We start from the raw sequence: 17,185 nt of genomic DNA, 5'->3' as shown, positions 1-17,185 counted from the left end.
ATCTATAATAAATGTTTTTAATATTAATATATTAATATATATATATATATATATTAATATATATATATATATATATATATATATATATAAATAATATAATATAATATATATTTTATTTTTCAATTAAATATGTAACACCACTGACATCACATCAGTTACCGCACAGCACAAGTGATACCAAACTCCATCACTGACTACTATACAGTACATCACACCAATCATAACAAAAGACATGGGATATTAAATACCAGCAAATGCCACACGATCCATTCTGTGCACTTTGGTCATTATAGGAATTATTCCAGAAACAATTGTAGATAGTCAGAAAGAAAAATGGATAACATTTTATAAATTTATACAGAATAGAAAAACGTCTAAGAAAATGAGTGTAATGTACTTGAATGACTTTGGGCTTTTGTCTTATGATTGTAATTTGCACACGAGGACTTGAGTCACTTGTGTGCAAATTACATCATATAAGACATATTAGAAGCCCAGAAGTCTCCTATAAGCTGTTGCAGAACTACGTTCCGCTGTGCTGGGAGTTGTAGTTTTGCAGTAGCTGAAGGTGGACCATGTAAAAAATGAGTCTAGATTGTTTAGAACACTTGAGTCTACATACTGTAACAAGTAATGCAGAGTCTCAGGATCGAATCTCTGCTCACACTCACCTATGTTACAAGTGGCTCCTTCCCATCCGGAAGAACAGAGGCATCGGAAAGTGTCTCCTGTATCGTAGCACGTCCCCCCATTACTGCAGGTGTTGGCATCACACTGGTATTCACCTGCCGAGGAGAACGAAGTGATACAGCTAGAGTTCACTACTAGACAAAATATTATATACGCATATAAGGGACAGTGTGTTACTTACGTGAGTGACAGGTTTTGCCTTTCCATCCATTTTCACACTGGCAAACAAAATCGTTCACCAGATCTATGCATCGACCTCCGTTCTGGCAAGGATTCGGATTACAATCATTGTAGTCTGCAGAAGAGAAAAAAAAAACAAAAAAAAAAAAAACAGTAGAATGGCATTGAATACAACACACAAGATCACAACAGACCAGAGAAAAAAAAAGTTATAGGTTCCACTTACTGATGTCACAGAATTCTCCTCCCCAGCCGCTCGGACAAAAGCATTTAAAAGAGTCGATTTCATCGGTGCATGTGCCGCCATTTCTACACGGATTTCCATGGCAGTCATTTATATCTGAGAGGATGAAAAATGCCCATTTTAGAAAAATTAGATTTTATTTTTTTTTTTTAGCTACCTAACCACAATTTTTTTTATTCATTCTTTGATATACAATAAAGTGATAGATCTATCCTCATAATAAAAAGAAATACGAATATCAAAACATAAGAATATCTAACAAATAAAAATAAATATAGAACTTAACATAATTATATATTTTTGAAACAGACCACACGAATACACAAATAGGACTTCTAGGCGACTCACTTTCATGGCAATAGGCACCAGTGAAGCCTCGATTGCAGGAACAGGTGAAGTTCCCACCAGGCAGACTAATGCAACGCCCGTGAGGCCCGCAGACATTAGAGGAGATGTAACGGATATCTTCCTGGGTGGCATTAGTAGAAATCGCTATTGTACAGCTGTCTATGACTAAAAATAACAAGAGGGACACGTTAGTGACACCGAGACGCTCACCATCAGCTGCAGAAAGAATATGCCATAACAAAAAAAACCCCAAAACCCTCAGGACAGGGCCCGGCTTCACAAATAGCCAGCGACCAACATTTGTACACTGCATCCTGTGCGGCGGTTTATGGCAGCGGTTTCTCTGAATGCGCCTACAAATGTAGACATGACTTAGACACAGGGCCTCTCGGCACTAACGTTACGGCGCCGGCACCTCCGCTTACCTTTACACAAACCATTTTTGCAGTGGTCTTTAAGATGAGAGCAGTTCTTGCCATCGTAGTCGTCTGAGCAAGCACAGTAATAATCGCCTCCTACGTTGTAGCAGGGGGCTTTATTCTGGCATGGGTTCGGGTCACAGAAATCAATGTCCACCTTAAGAAAAAAATAAAAAGAAGAAAGAAGTTCTAATAAGAAACATATAATAGGCGAGTAAGCACTATGAAGATCAATGGTTCCCGATACTGGATGACTACAGTGCCTATGGTGCTTCTCAAAGCCAGAATCGCACAGGCTTGAAGCATTACTTGTACTTTTCCAAAGGTTCAGCCATCTCTATGCCGGTAACCCAAAAGACCTCCAGCTTCACAAACTTCTGTTCTCCTTTATTCATTAAAATTCTCACAGTAACTGTATTGCCCAAATTTCAGTAGTTATCCACGCGTTTCGGATGTCGCAGCATCCTTAGTCTCTGTGCCAGTGCATGGATAAGAAAAAATAAGACTAAATGCCTGGTGACCCCTTGGAAGGACCAAGTCTACTGCAATGGCAGCTGAGGTTTTAGTTGTCCTTAAGGTTTGAGGGCTCAGAATAAGCTTCTCAGGGCCCCAACAAAACAAGATGAAAATTTCTACAAGTTACCAGAACTGCTAACGGGAAAAGTTCCTCCATTATTTAATTGCTATTTATGCAATTCTCTGTTACGTCTGAACCTCTTATTTTAAAAAGGTGCGGCTTTACCACAAGATTAGCGTAGAAAGACAAGGAATAGCGAGACGAGCCAGAGAGAGCAGGATCCTGATAAGGCTCTAATAGTAGACATTGAAACTGGATTATCCCTATGCTTAAAAAAAGCCAGACAAAAAAAAAAAAAAAAACAAACCACGAGGACCAAAACATCCCATTAACTCTACTTTTTCCTCTCCGACTCATTTTTCATCATATACTAATCTGCAAACACAGATTAAAAATAAAGGAATAACCGGCTTGTGCCCCACGGTCAGGACGGATACTTTAGGTTGTAAACACGAGTGTCACATTAATGCATCTTACAAGCAGCAGAATTCTTCTCCCAGAGAGAAACGCAACTTTCACTATCCGGCACTTTCTACAGGTTGATGTCTCCTCTACAGTCACTATTAGGACAAAAATGCCCAACTTAAACAAATGTTAAAATCATGTAAACCTCCGGGCGGGTATGGCCTTGTAAGGCAGTCGGTCCTAATAAATTGCTTCCACTTGTCTTGGCTGTGGTTATTGAAACCAGACGCAAATTTTTGTCATAAACCTAAAATGCAAAAATTTCAGCTTCAAAAAGGGAGAAAAAAAAAAAATAAAAAAATGTAACAGGAGTTTGTTCTCTCAAGTAATACTAGGGTGAAATACTTGTACTTTTTGCAAAAAGTATAAAACTACAAGAAGTAAACCACGGTCTGCTGTATCTGGATCAACATGACCAATGTCTCTGCCACCTAGAAATTCCTCGCCCGGTAAGGAGACATTGAACTTTTTGCAGGTTGGCCGATATTTCTCCCTCCTTCAAAGACTCTCAGCCCAGCCAAGGGAAGCCGGCCTGCCACCTCCCTGATGTAACGCAGGCCCACTAAATCCACCGGTAATAAAAATAATAATACAGCCGAGGGTCCTGACGAGGGTTGGCAGACACTCGCTTCTTCCAAACATCTCTGCTTAGGTTACAACACAAAAATATGGTGGCAGCAAAAAGGCATCCTAGCCGCTTAACCACATCAACACTGGATTGCATTCAGCCAAATAAAAAATAAATTCATAGTTCCCTACATCTACGGCCTTCCGTGCATAATAGTGGTGCCATTACTTAAAAGGGGTATCCCCACAAAATATGTATTTAATTGGATCCCAGTTTTCAAAAGGAGAGATGACCTCCTAATGGAGGCACACGGAGACTTCTCCATTCCCAGCTGTGCCTTGTTTTTCCGAGAATGGTGAAGGCTCCATTGATGGGACCCATCACTTCCAGACAGAGGTGAGCAATTTGATTTGCTCTGCTCTAGTCCATGCCGGTCCTCCTTGACAGCCGTTCTTCACCCTGCACCCTCGGGCCAGCTGCTCACCATAGAAATTGTCACTAGCCCTGACAAGACGTTGCGGGGAACTAGCAAGGGCCAGAAGTGTCCAGGGCGCAGAAGAAGAGACGTGTCACTGGAGGGATTCTCACTCGGCCTCAAGACATCGCGAAAGACTAGCAAGTGCCAGAAGCACCCAGGGTGCAGAAGTAAAGGTAGACTGGCACAGAGGATTGACTGGACACCAGATAAAGGCAGCACCAATACTCTTCTCTACTGTCATACATTTAGGACGTCCTCCTGTGGAAATGCCTTAAAATTGGTTTTCTTAAACCAGCAGTTACAAAAATCTGACAGCCACAATTTAGGGAGCACAGACATGTGAAAAGCCAGAGGTTTGGCCCATTATTATAAACCAAATCTGCCACTTTGCAATAACAAAGGCAGTCTTTACCACAGGCAATCTACAGTATGATTCAATATTTTATTAGGTTTTCAAATCTTGTAAATAGAACAGTCACAACAAAAACGAAACACATTGTACCGCATTACATCATGCAATATCAAACACAAATAATATAGACACATACAACAAAAGAAACAAAAACAAAATGTTAAAATTCGCAGAAACTATGATATACCGTCGAACCAAGAACCTCCATAGCATAACACCCTCAAAACAAAATGTCAGGAGATGGAAGCAGTCCAACAAATCTTATCAAACCAAATCTACAGTATGATAATATATGAAGAATGAGGTTGACTTGCTGTTAGGCCTCTTTCACACATCAGTTTTTTTGCGATTAGGCATAATCCGGTTTGTGCCTGAGATGACGGATTTGGTAAAAAAAAAACGGATCAGTCTCATTTATTCCCTTCGGGCCAAAGGTTATTTGTTATGGGAGAGACAGAGAAACTTTTTGTGACCAGAAGTGAATTTATACAACGTCTGGGCATGCCCAGAGGCAAAAACTGATCCGTCGCCTGATTCTATTATTTGTCAGATGACGGATCCGGCGCCCACAGGCTTCCATTGTAAAAGACGGACCGCGCCGGATCCGTCGCCTTCCAGTTTTTCACCGTTCCGAAAAACATTCCTTTGGACGTTGCTTCCGGCGGCCGCACAGATAAATTTTATCGGATCCAGCCTTCGCCAGATGAAACGCGAGGCCATGCGGCACAATCCGGCGCTAATACAAGTCTATGAGAAAAAAAAAACCCAAAAAACACGGATCCGGCGGTATCAGTTTTATCCGCAATTCGCTGGATTGTGCCGGATGGCAAAAAAACCCCTGACGTGTAAAAGAGGCCTTACAGGCATAATCATGGTTGTGGTATGAAGCTTCGGCAGGCCTTGACAATTTTACTGCGTACCTGCAAATTTTAAATTTTTTTTTTTTAAGCATTTTTCACAAAAAAAAACAAAAAAACCAACCCCAATATTAGATTCAGCAATGGCTGAAACCACTGTAAATAAGCTCTTAAAAAGTTATCTGCCCTGACAACAAATATAAAAAAAAAAAAAGTTACAATTTTTTAATAATCCTAGATAATAAAACAAACATTTTTCATTTTGGGAGTGGTAGAAAAAAAATAAAAGACGACAAATAAAAATTTGCAGCAACATGATTACTGATCCAAGAGACTTAATAATGCCAAGAGAGGAATGTCTTATTTGTATGAGCACGTCTGATGGAGGTTTGGAGATTGAGAGCGGCAAAGGAGGGGGGGGGAATATTGCGCAGAACTCAAGGTTTAGGATACGTCGAGATGTCTGATGAACGCCTAAATCTCTGCTCAGACGGAGCCTGGGAGAATATGGCCTTCTTCAGATGTCCCCTATCAGCAGCATCCACATGTTTCCTCTGGTTAGTATAAATTTCCCTTTCCAGTTCAAGTTTAATAGTATGTAGCGAGGATATGGTGAAGTGGGGACAAAACTTCCTGTAATTCATATAGTTTCTATCCTGACTCCTTGATCTTCTACAATAAAAATGAAGTACAAAAATGCAATAAAAACGCACGGGGGTGAGGGGAGAGGAATCGCAAATAGATAAAAATGGATGAGAATTCCCTTTATGGAGTGGGGTAAATCGGCTCCTTTAGCCCCAACTGTGCCTCATATGTATTTTGACTCCGGCATTTAGCTTTGGTTATGAACAGAAGGCATTTTATCGTGAGGCCACGTGATTGGTTCCAAGTTGCATTTTGTCTTTTGCCTTGAATGCAAAAATGGAGAAAACAAGCCATAGCTCAAAATAAACACCAAAACGGCATTTGCCAAATTTATGTAGATTCCATTAAATGCTTATTTATTTTACTAGAAGCCTCAAGAAAGAACACAGTGTAGACCCAAATAGAGCCAAGAGGAGACACACCAAAGAAGAAGCTCGTAAAGCAGCGGCAAGGTTGGCCTTAGCCTTTATTTTAGGGGGGGCCATCCCCACCATAAAAAAAAATTATAAAAAAGGAGAATAAATAAATTTAAAAAAAAACAAAACAAAAAAAACCAAAAACAAAGCTACAAGTCCTTTCTTCCCAAATAGCTAGTGGTATGTGGTTAATGTTACCAGTACCACAAAAAGGGCCCCCATTTTCACTACTGACCCCTCAATTGTAGTCACACCCAAGCAGATAGTCTTGCAATACAAGGCAACGCCGGTGCCCTGATATTTACTTGCCCCTCAAAATTCACCTTTACAAAAATTTGAAGGCTTTCATGGGTTGCTGCCTGACAATAGGCAGACGGGAAGGGTTGGGTTGGATGGTTTTACAGGCAAAAGTTAAAAATCGGCTGTAAAGATCTACGGAGCGCAATTAAAATCATGAGCTGCTGACTTGTCGGGAGACATTTCTCCAGGGTATGAAGAAGCTACACATCTCTCTGGAATTTTAATGATTCAGGAATTCAATTTGCTTATAAAACAAAGTTCGAAACAAAAAAAAATATATAATAAACCTGACACCTGAGCAGAAGAGGACGCCGAGCCTTCATAGGTTTACAGCCACTTAGACCCCGCCACAAAAATCTGCTTATGGATACGAAGTATCGTGTGACGTCTGCATGAATATGGGAGGTTCTGATCCCAGGCTTAAGCCACAGATAAAATTTCCCCGGCCCAATCCATAGAGGACGGCGCACAACAGACTCCTTGGAAACACCCACCTCGCACGTGGTACCGGCAAAGCCGGGGAGACATCTGCAATGGAAACCGTTGACCAGGTCGTCACAGACGCCTCCGTTCTGACACGGATTGCTTGCACACTCATTCACTTCTATCTCACAGTTCTTGCCGATAAATCCACGAGGACATAAACAGCGATATCCGTTGATCTTATCCTGGATGCAACCATAAAATAAGTGTAAAGTTGAGAGAACAAGTGCCATTTTCTAGCTATCCTGGCATAAAAAAAAAATGGGAAATTTTACAGCTTCCTTAATGGTCAAATTTGGCTACCATGGGGCAGTTCTATTGTTTTTCCCACAATTTTCAACTTGGCTATGGGTCTTGTGGCCCAAACTTACACAATTATAGTCACACATGATGCGGCTAGTTTAGGTCACACAAGACCAAAGCCCGGGTCAATTATTGTACAGAGCCCTTCACTAGAAGATTAAGGACGGGATCTTTATCATGGACAGCTTTTAATACAAGGGCCTTCATTGATGGCTTATAGTTTGTCTAATAGTAAAATAATTAATAAAATTATATAAAATTAAATTTTTTTTTAAAAAAGTCCTCACCTTGCAAATGCCTCCATTCTGGCACTGGCCACGGCAATCATTAACATCTAGAAGTAAAATATGATTTTATAGACAACATGGCACAAATGTGAAAATAAAATCAGAACGTTTATAAAAAAAAAAAAAAAAAAAAAAAAAAAAAAGTGTACTAAAAATATAAATCCCCATTCCGTTCCTTGAATAGTCTTTCAGTCTTGGTGCCAAGAATTACTCTCGGCTATTTGAAGCTTTACCATGACAATCTCTGGTATCTTATTTTTAGCTACCAATAATGGCTTTCATTGAAAATGGTCAAAATCAGGTGAAAAATAAAAGGTTTCTCTTTTCTCACCCCAGAAATAGCGTCACTCTTTATCATAGGCTCTGCTTGTATTGCAGCTCAGTCCTATTTACATGACTGACAAAGCAGCAATTCCAGACATGAACAATGGTGGTGCCATTTCATGGGGGAATGTTTGTTTTTTTTAATTTCACAAAAACCTACTTCCAGAAAAAGCTGACTCAAGGACTAAGGCCTCATACACACTCCAGTATTTTTATATCAGTCATTGGATTGCAAAGCCAGGAGTGGAGCCTAGTGTGTTTTTTTTAATTTTCTCTATTATTGAAAGATTGGCACATGTTCTTTGTTTGGAGACACGCTCCCCCGAGACACGCTCCCCCGAGACACGCTCCCCCGGTTTTAATCAAAAAACTACTGGTGTGTGGTTGAGGCCTAAGGATAAAGGCTTTACTCACACATTGCAAATAAGTCTGACTTTTCTTACATATACTAATGATTTTTTTTCTTTGGAAAATCAGTTTACTGCACATTCGGAAGGTTAGGCTATTTTCACAGTAGGCAGAGTGACAGATTTGTATGAGCAGCAAATATTTCTTCCTAGAAAAGTTTGCCGTGTATGAACATAACCCGAGCTCTGCGGTACCCTGACAGCGCACAGTGTACAGACAGTGAGGCGAGGAGGTGGTGTTGGCTGGGAATGAATGCGGTTGGGGTAAGAGTAGATAGGAGAATGAACCGGTCAATACTAACTGATGTGACAGTTTTTTCCTGTCCATCCTGGAATGCAGTCACAGTAATAGCCACCAATGAGATCTCTGCAAGAATAAGCATTAACACAGGGATTTCCCTCACACTCATTAGCATCTGTGAAACAAGACAAAAAGAAAAAAAAAAAAAAAGTACACACCATTACACAGATTCCCAGGCACCAAGCAGAAAACACCGACATATTAATAGGCTAGTAAATTAAAAACAAAACTTCATGCAGAATGTACCCATCTACTGGATTAGCCGCATGCTGTGTTAATATTCAACCCGAAAAAGTAGAAGGTTATCATATTCTACTGAGCATGTATGTGGGGAGGAAAAATGGGTGTGAGAACCCACAATAGGAAAATATAAATAAAATAAAAAAAAATAAAAAGTAAAATAAATACCCTAGAGAGTATTAAAATACATATTTTATTTATTTTCAGTACACTAAAAAGATGCAATGTCATTCCACTAATATATTATCTATATAAATATATTTTTTTAATGTAATATATCTCTTATAATAATAAATATTATGTTTTAGGTCTATAGCGCCAACATATTCCGCAGCACTTTACAATTCGGGGGGGGGGATCTAAAAATATATATCACTAATTCATGACTGGAGCCTTCATTTGGTTCTGTGCAGTGTCCCCACTGGTTTTCACAAAGGTACTGGACACAAACAAAAAAAAAATATTATACTATAATCATATTTGGAGGTGGTCATGGGTTAAAAAGAAAAAAGCAAAATCTAAAAAGGGTTAAAAAAAAAAAATAAATTGTTTTTTTTCCCTTAGTGCACTCATTTCCCCCCCCCACATAGGATGCAGGGGCAATAAATTAAATGTTGATTCACATTTTTAATGTCCGCACACACTATTAGTTTACAAGCCTCAAAAAACAAAAAAGCCCCATCACCAGTTAAGCTAAAATTAATTTTATAATATTATATATATATGTAACAAAATAAAAACACAACAACCACCGTTAATAAAACACTGATGCATGATTAATAAAATCTCAGAAGAGACTGCATGAAGGATTGGACATTGGATCTCAAATTTTGAGGGGGATTCTGAAGTAACATAGCCATATAACATCATTGTGATGGTAATGGTGACCCCCCACCCCCCCTTCCCTCCCTCCGTGTGAACGGTCGTCATTTGCATGGTTTCGAGATCATACTTTATGTCATGGAGAAAGATGATGGCTAAATTTCCAAGTGACTTACCCAGCTGACAGGTGGTCCCAACCCATTGCGGAGGACAAATGCACTCAAAGCCATTAATAAGGTTTTTACAAATTCCTCCGCTAGCACAAGGGTTAGATGAGCATTCATCAATGTCTGAAATTTTGACAGGAAGGAGAGAAAAAAAACAAAAATATACAAAAGTAAATACATGGAAATATAGATGCACCGTATATATTTCTACTATTCATGCAGTCTTTAAATCTGTGAAACTTATAAATTACATTTAAAAAAAAATATAAAAAAAATGGGACTTCTAAAATTTATATATTTTAGGCAACGCAAGCCAATATTGGTGAACGTGCTAACAAATGATCATCCACCAGCAAATGTAGCAGGCAGTAGACTCTCAATCGCACAGGACTTCTCTTTACTTTGCGCTCCAGTCAACACTGAAAGAATCCAATAGGCAAAATTCGAGCCTTACCCTCCCACCTAAACATATGTCCCAGACAACCGGGAGATGACAACCATTCAGACCTTAAAACAATGCGAGGTGTCCTCTAATCAGTGTTGGGTTGCCTTACCGATAGCACAGGTTGGACCGGTCCATCCTGGTGGACAATGACACTCAAAGCCAGAGGAGACTTCATGACACACGCCATCATTTGCACACGGGTTGGAAGCACAGGCATGTTCAGCTAGAAAACATAAGTTTGACAAGTAAGTCGGTCATCTGGTAGCAGAATAAATCTGTCTTATGGTCAGAGGACATTATTAATGAATGGGGCATTTCTGGTAGACTTTAGGTCTCCATCTTAAAAGGCCTTTAATGTATCCTCTAGTAAGACTACCACTTTATGATTATACTGTGTAAAGGTGAAGAAACACAAGTCATCCCACTAAAGAACAATGAGGTACTTGAAAATAAAAACACAAGATGGTATCTCTCCAACACCCCCCTTCTTTCTGGGAATTCACATTTACCTATTTCGCAATTCTTTCCGGAGTAGCCATCTGCACAGGCACAATGATATTTGTCAGGCTCGGTGTTCATGCAGGTTCCTCCATTTAGACATGGATGATGGGTTCCACAATAGTTCAGATCTTTACGACAAAAGGAAAGCAAAAATACATCAGGACCGGTCTCTCAAAATCAAGGTAAGAAAGCATCTGAAGACTGTTGGAACAGATTTATAGGAACCATTTTTTTTCTGACTTGCTCCAGACCAAGATGACCCAATGTCATCCCTACAAGTTGCCCTATCATCAAGGTTGGAGATACATATTGGACGGCTACCGCTCAAACAATGCGTTGGTAAACATCCATCTGTTCCATATACAGCACTTAATTGGCTAAACGCTCATGTGTTCTCCATGAGAATGCGCCAACTGACTTGTCGACCGGTGGCTTATCTCCAGTGAAATAGTGCAATCAGCAGGCCAAAATAGGAATGCGTGATTGACATCTCTCCCATACACAGACTGTTGGCCGAATCCGTCAATCTACATTAATGTGTAAGGGGACTTGAAAGTTTGTGCGCCGGGAAAAAAAAAAGAAAGAAGGAGAAAAATGTGTTGCATTACAGTCTGGAACTGAAGGGTGGAAGATAACCCAGCAATGCTCAGTAAGTTACGGAGGTCAAGGCAACAATCTTTTTAAAGCTGCCGAGAACACGAGAGACAATTGGTGGTGCTAAATTAACAACCAGGGATGCCGTAAAAATAGTCTGGATATCATGATGAACTGAGCTCCGCCAACATCTTGTTTCTTGGCCTTGACCTAATGTCTCAAGCAATGCTGTCCTATGGTGATCTTCAGATATATCCGGTTTCATTGACGACCAACTTAAATAAAGTTACCTGACTGGTTATATGAAAACTTAATGAAAGGTTAGAAATTCTACACAACTGAGGGATATTGGATACCTGCTTCAATACTGGGAGCAACAAAACATACACAAGGACTAATTAAGTCAACAGAAAAGGGAATCTGACAATTTCAAAACCAACAAAAAACCTACAGTATCGAGACGATGTCAACCAGGATCACATCTGAGGGGTCTTCAAACCAACGGCATAACTGTACGAGTCATGAGTCAGTTCAGCAATAGACTTCATAGAGTAGAACATTTAGAAGAGTAGAGCCGTTCCTGATATTTACCTTTATCACAGAGAAGTCCACCCCAGTTGGTCTCGCATTTGCACTCCCATGGCAGGCGGCAACTCCCATGGAGGCAGCCCGGGTATGACAGACACTTGTTGCAATAGTCACCCTGCCAGCCATAGTGGCATCTAGGAAGAAAAGCCACAAAAGTAAAAATAAGGTGGATTTTCGATTAAATTACAAAAAAGTGTAAAATATTATATATACCAAAAAAAATTAAAAAAAACACCCCACAACAAATACCACACCCACGCGCAATAAATCTGTTCCATATAGACTGTTACTACAGAAATGTCGCCATGAGGAAGAAGAGCTAGTCCAACTTCCGGGATTTTAAGAATTATCAAGGTAGAAAGGGGTTGCCCAGGACTTCTGTCACCAACATCAGATCAATGACTGTCCGACAGTCTGTATCCTCCCCAATCAGCTGATAGCGTCACGGGTGACACAATCCTGTGGTGTCCGGCTATAGAAGGTCAGTGTTTGGCTGCGCAAACTGCTCCCTGACCCATTTCTGCTTGGTTTTCATCCCTTTAGGACCCTGTGGAGTTCCTCAGCCTTTAAGCTGGTTTTCTTCAGCTATCCCTTGGTGTCTTTATATACCTTCACTTCCTTTTACTCAGTACTGAATTAATTTCCCTTTATCAAGTCTTCAGTGCAAGCAGTTGGCTTGCATACATCTGGAGAATCTTGGTGGTTGTTGCAGTTCCTCTCCCTGAGTCAACTGGAGATAAGTGATTTGTGATTTTCCCTTGTTTGTCATCCCTGTGTGTCCTTTAACACCTAGTGGGGTTGACTAAGGGGTACTTCACACACAGCGAGATCGCTACTGAGATCGCTGCTGAGTCACGTTTTTTGTGACCTCATTAGCGATCTCGCTGTGTGTGACACTGAGCAGCGATCTGGCCCCTGCTGTGAGATCGCTGCTCGTTACACACAGCCCTGGTTCGTTTTTTTATTGTTGCTCTCCCGCTGATAAGCGCACATCGCTGTGTGTGACAGCGAGAGAGCAACAATCCTGAATGTCCAGGGAGCAGGAGCCGGCGTCTGACAGCCTGCGGTAAGCTGTAACCAAGGTAAACATCGGGTAACCAAGATGGTTACCCGATATTTACCTTCGTTACCAGCCTCCGCAGCTCTCACGCTGCCAGTGCCGGCTCCTGCTCCCTGCACACGCTAAGTTAAGCGGTGTGAGCTGGTAACTAAGGTAAACATTGGGTAACCATACCCGATGTTTACCTTAGTTACCAGTGTCCGCAGCTTCCAGACGCCGGCTCCGTGCAAGCGCAGCGTCGCTTGCACGTCGCTGCTGGCTGGGGGCTGGTCACTGGTGAGATCTGCCTGTTTGACAGCTCACCAGCGACCATGTAGCGATGCAGCAGCGATCCTGACCAGGTCAGATTGCTGCTCGGATCGCTGCTGCATCGCTAAAGTGTGAAGGTACCCTAAGACCTCATCCTATCAATTTGCTACTTAGTGTCCAGATCAGGGTCAGCCCAGGGCCAGGTATCCAGCTCGGCGCGTAAATGCGGAAGCTATCTAGGGTGGTGATGGAACCCAAGGCCCAGCAGTAGACTTGGTCAGGGGGTCACCATCTCATCTCACCCTTCCCTAGACACAGGGGTTCCCTTTCCATTCACTTGATATTTCCCGGTACCTAGCGCTACATACATTGTCTGGCAGACCCCCACTGAGCCGAAACTGAAGACCTATCTAAAGAAGAAGTCGTAATCAATGTTAGTCCTAGACAACCCCCGTATCATTGGAGCTTGATAGGACTTCTGGTTGTACAATTTCTAGATCCCCGAGAATCTAAAGCAGACCCTTAAGTACTAGATGTATCTAAATGAGATACATGCAATCAAACCAGCATATGTATACGGCTACAAGTAGGAGCATTACAGCATTTTACACCCAAATTAATTATAAAGCACATTTCTGCGGATACTTTTGGGCAGGATTGGCACGAGGTTAGCCAATTTGTTTTTCTAAAGAGTGGAAGTGTTATTTCAGGGCCTGGGGGTGGGTGAAGACACAGCTGTCTTGTCAGTTTTAACTGCAGTTATTTTGGGAACCTTTTCCATACAATGAGTGTTATGTATTCATGCTGTGCTTTTATATTGTACATTGCCTGATCACAGAGACCCTCGTAACTGCTCCAATGCAAGATTTCCTTTATTCACATACTTAATATGCAAAAAGCAGCAACACAAATACTAAAAAAAAGGAACATTCACCAATTTACAAGACTCAGAGGAAGCAAAGCTAAATCGGTCATTGAACTGCTCTCTTTCTCCTGTGCATCCTGATAATGTATATATCCTTTACCTGCCGTCCCAGGTAAAAACCTATGGGGATAGATTTCTAAGACGCCACGTGTGCAGTTAAGAGGAGTTTGTTCGTTCTAGTCACATTTGCATAAACAGAGGCCATGACTTTCAGCTCCGTGGTAGTCAGACATCCAAAAATCCTGAAATACCGCGACGGTCCTGAGCGCCGGCCACACATTCATTCTTTAAAAAGGAGCGTCCAGCATTGTACTCAGCCATCTCCGGCAGACCCAGAAAATGACTATAGAGAGTATGGCCACCGGTTTGGGCCATTGGGGCAATTCGAAGCACAATTCTCAGGATGGAGGTCCCGGAAGTATTATAGGCGACCAAGAAACCTCTGAATGAGATTGAAGGTACAGTAGTAGACCAATGCATTTAAATGTGAACCCTTTACCCAAAGCCAGCCACCGTGCGGCTATGTGCATGAAGCCTGTGAATCAGCGAATACAGCGGCACAGGATTCCCGCATTCCTCAGTAATACATTTTCTTTTTATTTTTAGAGGAACACAATGTTTGTGAATCAAAGGGTCACTACGTGTTAAGTCCGGCTGTTTGACCATTATCTAGGAAGAGTAAATGCGGACTTCCTCTCGCACAGGAAGTCTGTTGTGTCCTAATTTTACAGGTGATGGGCCAGCTTTAATTTGACTTCCTTATCGGAAACCAAAGGGATTTACATGAATCCTATGTCACGGTATAGGCCGCCAGGAGGGGATAAAATAGGGTTTCTCTCGCTTTTTCACGGTCCTCCAGTATCCTATTGTTGTAGTGACGTCTTGGAACGTATATCGTGCACAGGCACAAAAGTCAACAGAAAACTTCATTTGTTAGCTTGACCTCATCTCACACCAGATCCTTCACATACAGTGCCTTGCAAAAGTATTCTCCCCCTTACTGTGTTACATTACAACGGGTGTTTCAATATTTTCGCAATCAGATTTGTGTGTGATGCTCCAGCACTAAATAGTCTAAAAGTTAGGGAAGTGAAATGAGAATAATATACGCAAACATTATATTTCTAGGATAAAATAAATAAAAATTGCCATGAGCATATGTATTTACCCCTTTTGCTATGAAGCCCCTAAAAAAATTCCGGTGCAATTACCTTCATAAGTCAAATACTTTGTGAAATGAAATCTACCTGTGTGCAATCGAAGTGCCCCGGGGTCTCAATATAAACACACACCTTTTCTGAAAAAGCCACAGAGGCTGCAACACCATTAAGCAAGAGACACCACAAACAAAAACACCACCATGAAGACCAAAGGGGAGCTCCACACCACCACCATGAAGACCAAGGGGGAGCTCCACAACACCACCATGAAGACCAAGGGGGAGCTCCACAACACCACCATGAAGACCAAGGGGGAGCTCCACAACACCACCATGAAGACCAAGGGGGAGCTCCACAACACCACCATGAAGACCAAGGGGGAGCTCCACACCACCACCATGAAGACCAAGGGGGAGCGCCACACCACCACCATGAAGACCAAGGGGGAGCGCCACAACACCACCATGAAGACCAAGGGGGAGCGCCACAACACCACCATGAAGACCAAGGGGGAGCTCCACAACACCACCATGAAGACCAAGGGGGAGCTCCACAACACCACCATGAAGACCAAGGGGGAGCTCCACAACACCACCATGAAGACCAAGGGTGATCTCCTAGTAAGTCAGAGACAAAATGTGCTGAGAAGTACAAGTTAGGGTTGGGGTCTTTTTTAAAAATAAATAAACGAATCCCAATCTCTGCTGATCTCCCGAAGCACCATCAAACCCATTATCAAGAGGGCCAAGAGAGGGCCGCCCACCAAAACGCAGTCCAGGCAAGGAGGGCATTAATCAGATGCAGCACTGAGACCAAAGGTAACCCTAAAGGAGCAGCAGAGTTCCTAAGCAGAGACTGGAGCATCTGTCCATACATCTACAATAAGCCATACACATTATAGAGCTGGCCTTTTGTGAAAAATGGCCATAAAAAAGCCTTTACCAACAGCTAAAAAAAATGTAAGGGTATGTGCGCACGTTGCTTTTTACCTGCTTTTTACCTGCTTTTTTGCTGCTTTTTCTTCTGCGCTGTTTAATGCCAAAATGGATGTGTTCTTCTATTCAAGCAAAGTCTATGGGAATTTGGGTTTCTTGTTCACACTATGTTGTTCAAAATGCTGCCTTTTTGTGGCAGAACATTGGTCAAAAACTCAGCTTTGCAGTGCAAAACCCAAATGACAAAAACAATTGACATGTTGCTTCTTTGAAAAGCTGAGTTTTTGACCAAAGTTCTGTCACAAAAAGGCAGCATTTTGAACAACATAGTGTGAACAAGAAACCCAAATTCCCATAGACTTTGCTTGAATAGAAGAACACATCCATTTTGGCATTAAACAGCGCAGAAGAAAAAGCAGCAAAAAAGCAGGTAAAAAGCAGGTAAAAAGCAACGTGCGCACATACCCTAAGACCTGTTTTGAGTTTGTCAAAAGACATGTGGGAGACTCCCCAAACGGAGACTCCCCAAACATATGGAGGAAGGTGCTGTGGTCAGATGAGCCCAAAATTGAACCTTTTGACCACCAAAAGGTAAAACGCCATGTCTGGTGCCAAAAACAGACTATACACCAAGAACATCATGCCCACAGTGAAACATGGGGGTGACAGCATCATGCTTTGGAGGATGTTTTTTTGGCAGCAGCAGGAATAGGGAAAATGGTCTGAGTCGATGGAAAGACGGATGGTGCGAAATACAGGGAAATTCTTGAGCAAAACCAGTTTCAGTCTGTCAAT

General features: G+C 41.6%; 1 protein-coding gene across 2 annotated transcripts in view; it reads right to left on the bottom strand.

Annotated features, from left to right (window-relative positions):
* JAG2 (jagged canonical Notch ligand 2) overlaps positions 1 to 17,185 on the bottom strand; it is a 78,134-nt gene that overhangs the window by 10,449 nt on the left and 50,500 nt on the right. Inside the window, exons 6-17 of one of the 2 annotated variants that reach the window (XM_075329546.1) lie at positions 12,065 to 12,195; positions 10,888 to 11,007; positions 10,488 to 10,601; positions 9,943 to 10,056; positions 8,706 to 8,819; positions 7,673 to 7,719; positions 7,094 to 7,267; positions 1,888 to 2,038; positions 1,463 to 1,627; positions 1,097 to 1,210; positions 872 to 985; positions 672 to 785 (exon numbers count right to left, since the gene is read on the bottom strand). In XM_075329546.1, the coding sequence (XP_075185661.1) occupies positions 672 to 785; positions 872 to 985; positions 1,097 to 1,210; positions 1,463 to 1,627; positions 1,888 to 2,038; positions 7,094 to 7,267; positions 7,673 to 7,719; positions 8,706 to 8,819; positions 9,943 to 10,056; positions 10,488 to 10,601; positions 10,888 to 11,007; positions 12,065 to 12,195 (1,472 nt within the window). The remainder of the gene's footprint in view (positions 1 to 671; positions 786 to 871; positions 986 to 1,096; positions 1,211 to 1,462; positions 1,628 to 1,887; positions 2,039 to 7,093; positions 7,268 to 7,672; positions 7,720 to 8,705; positions 8,820 to 9,942; positions 10,057 to 10,487; positions 10,602 to 10,887; positions 11,008 to 12,064; positions 12,196 to 17,185) is intronic. The other variant, XM_075329547.1, reaches the window with a different exon arrangement.

The sequence above is a fragment of the Anomaloglossus baeobatrachus genome, chromosome 12 (assembly GCF_048569485.1).
Source record: "Anomaloglossus baeobatrachus isolate aAnoBae1 chromosome 12, aAnoBae1.hap1, whole genome shotgun sequence".
Taxonomy (NCBI): domain Eukaryota; kingdom Metazoa; phylum Chordata; class Amphibia; order Anura; family Aromobatidae; genus Anomaloglossus; species Anomaloglossus baeobatrachus.
The sequence above is the reverse complement of the archived record's forward strand: the minus strand, read 5'-3'. Positions and strand labels throughout refer to the sequence as shown.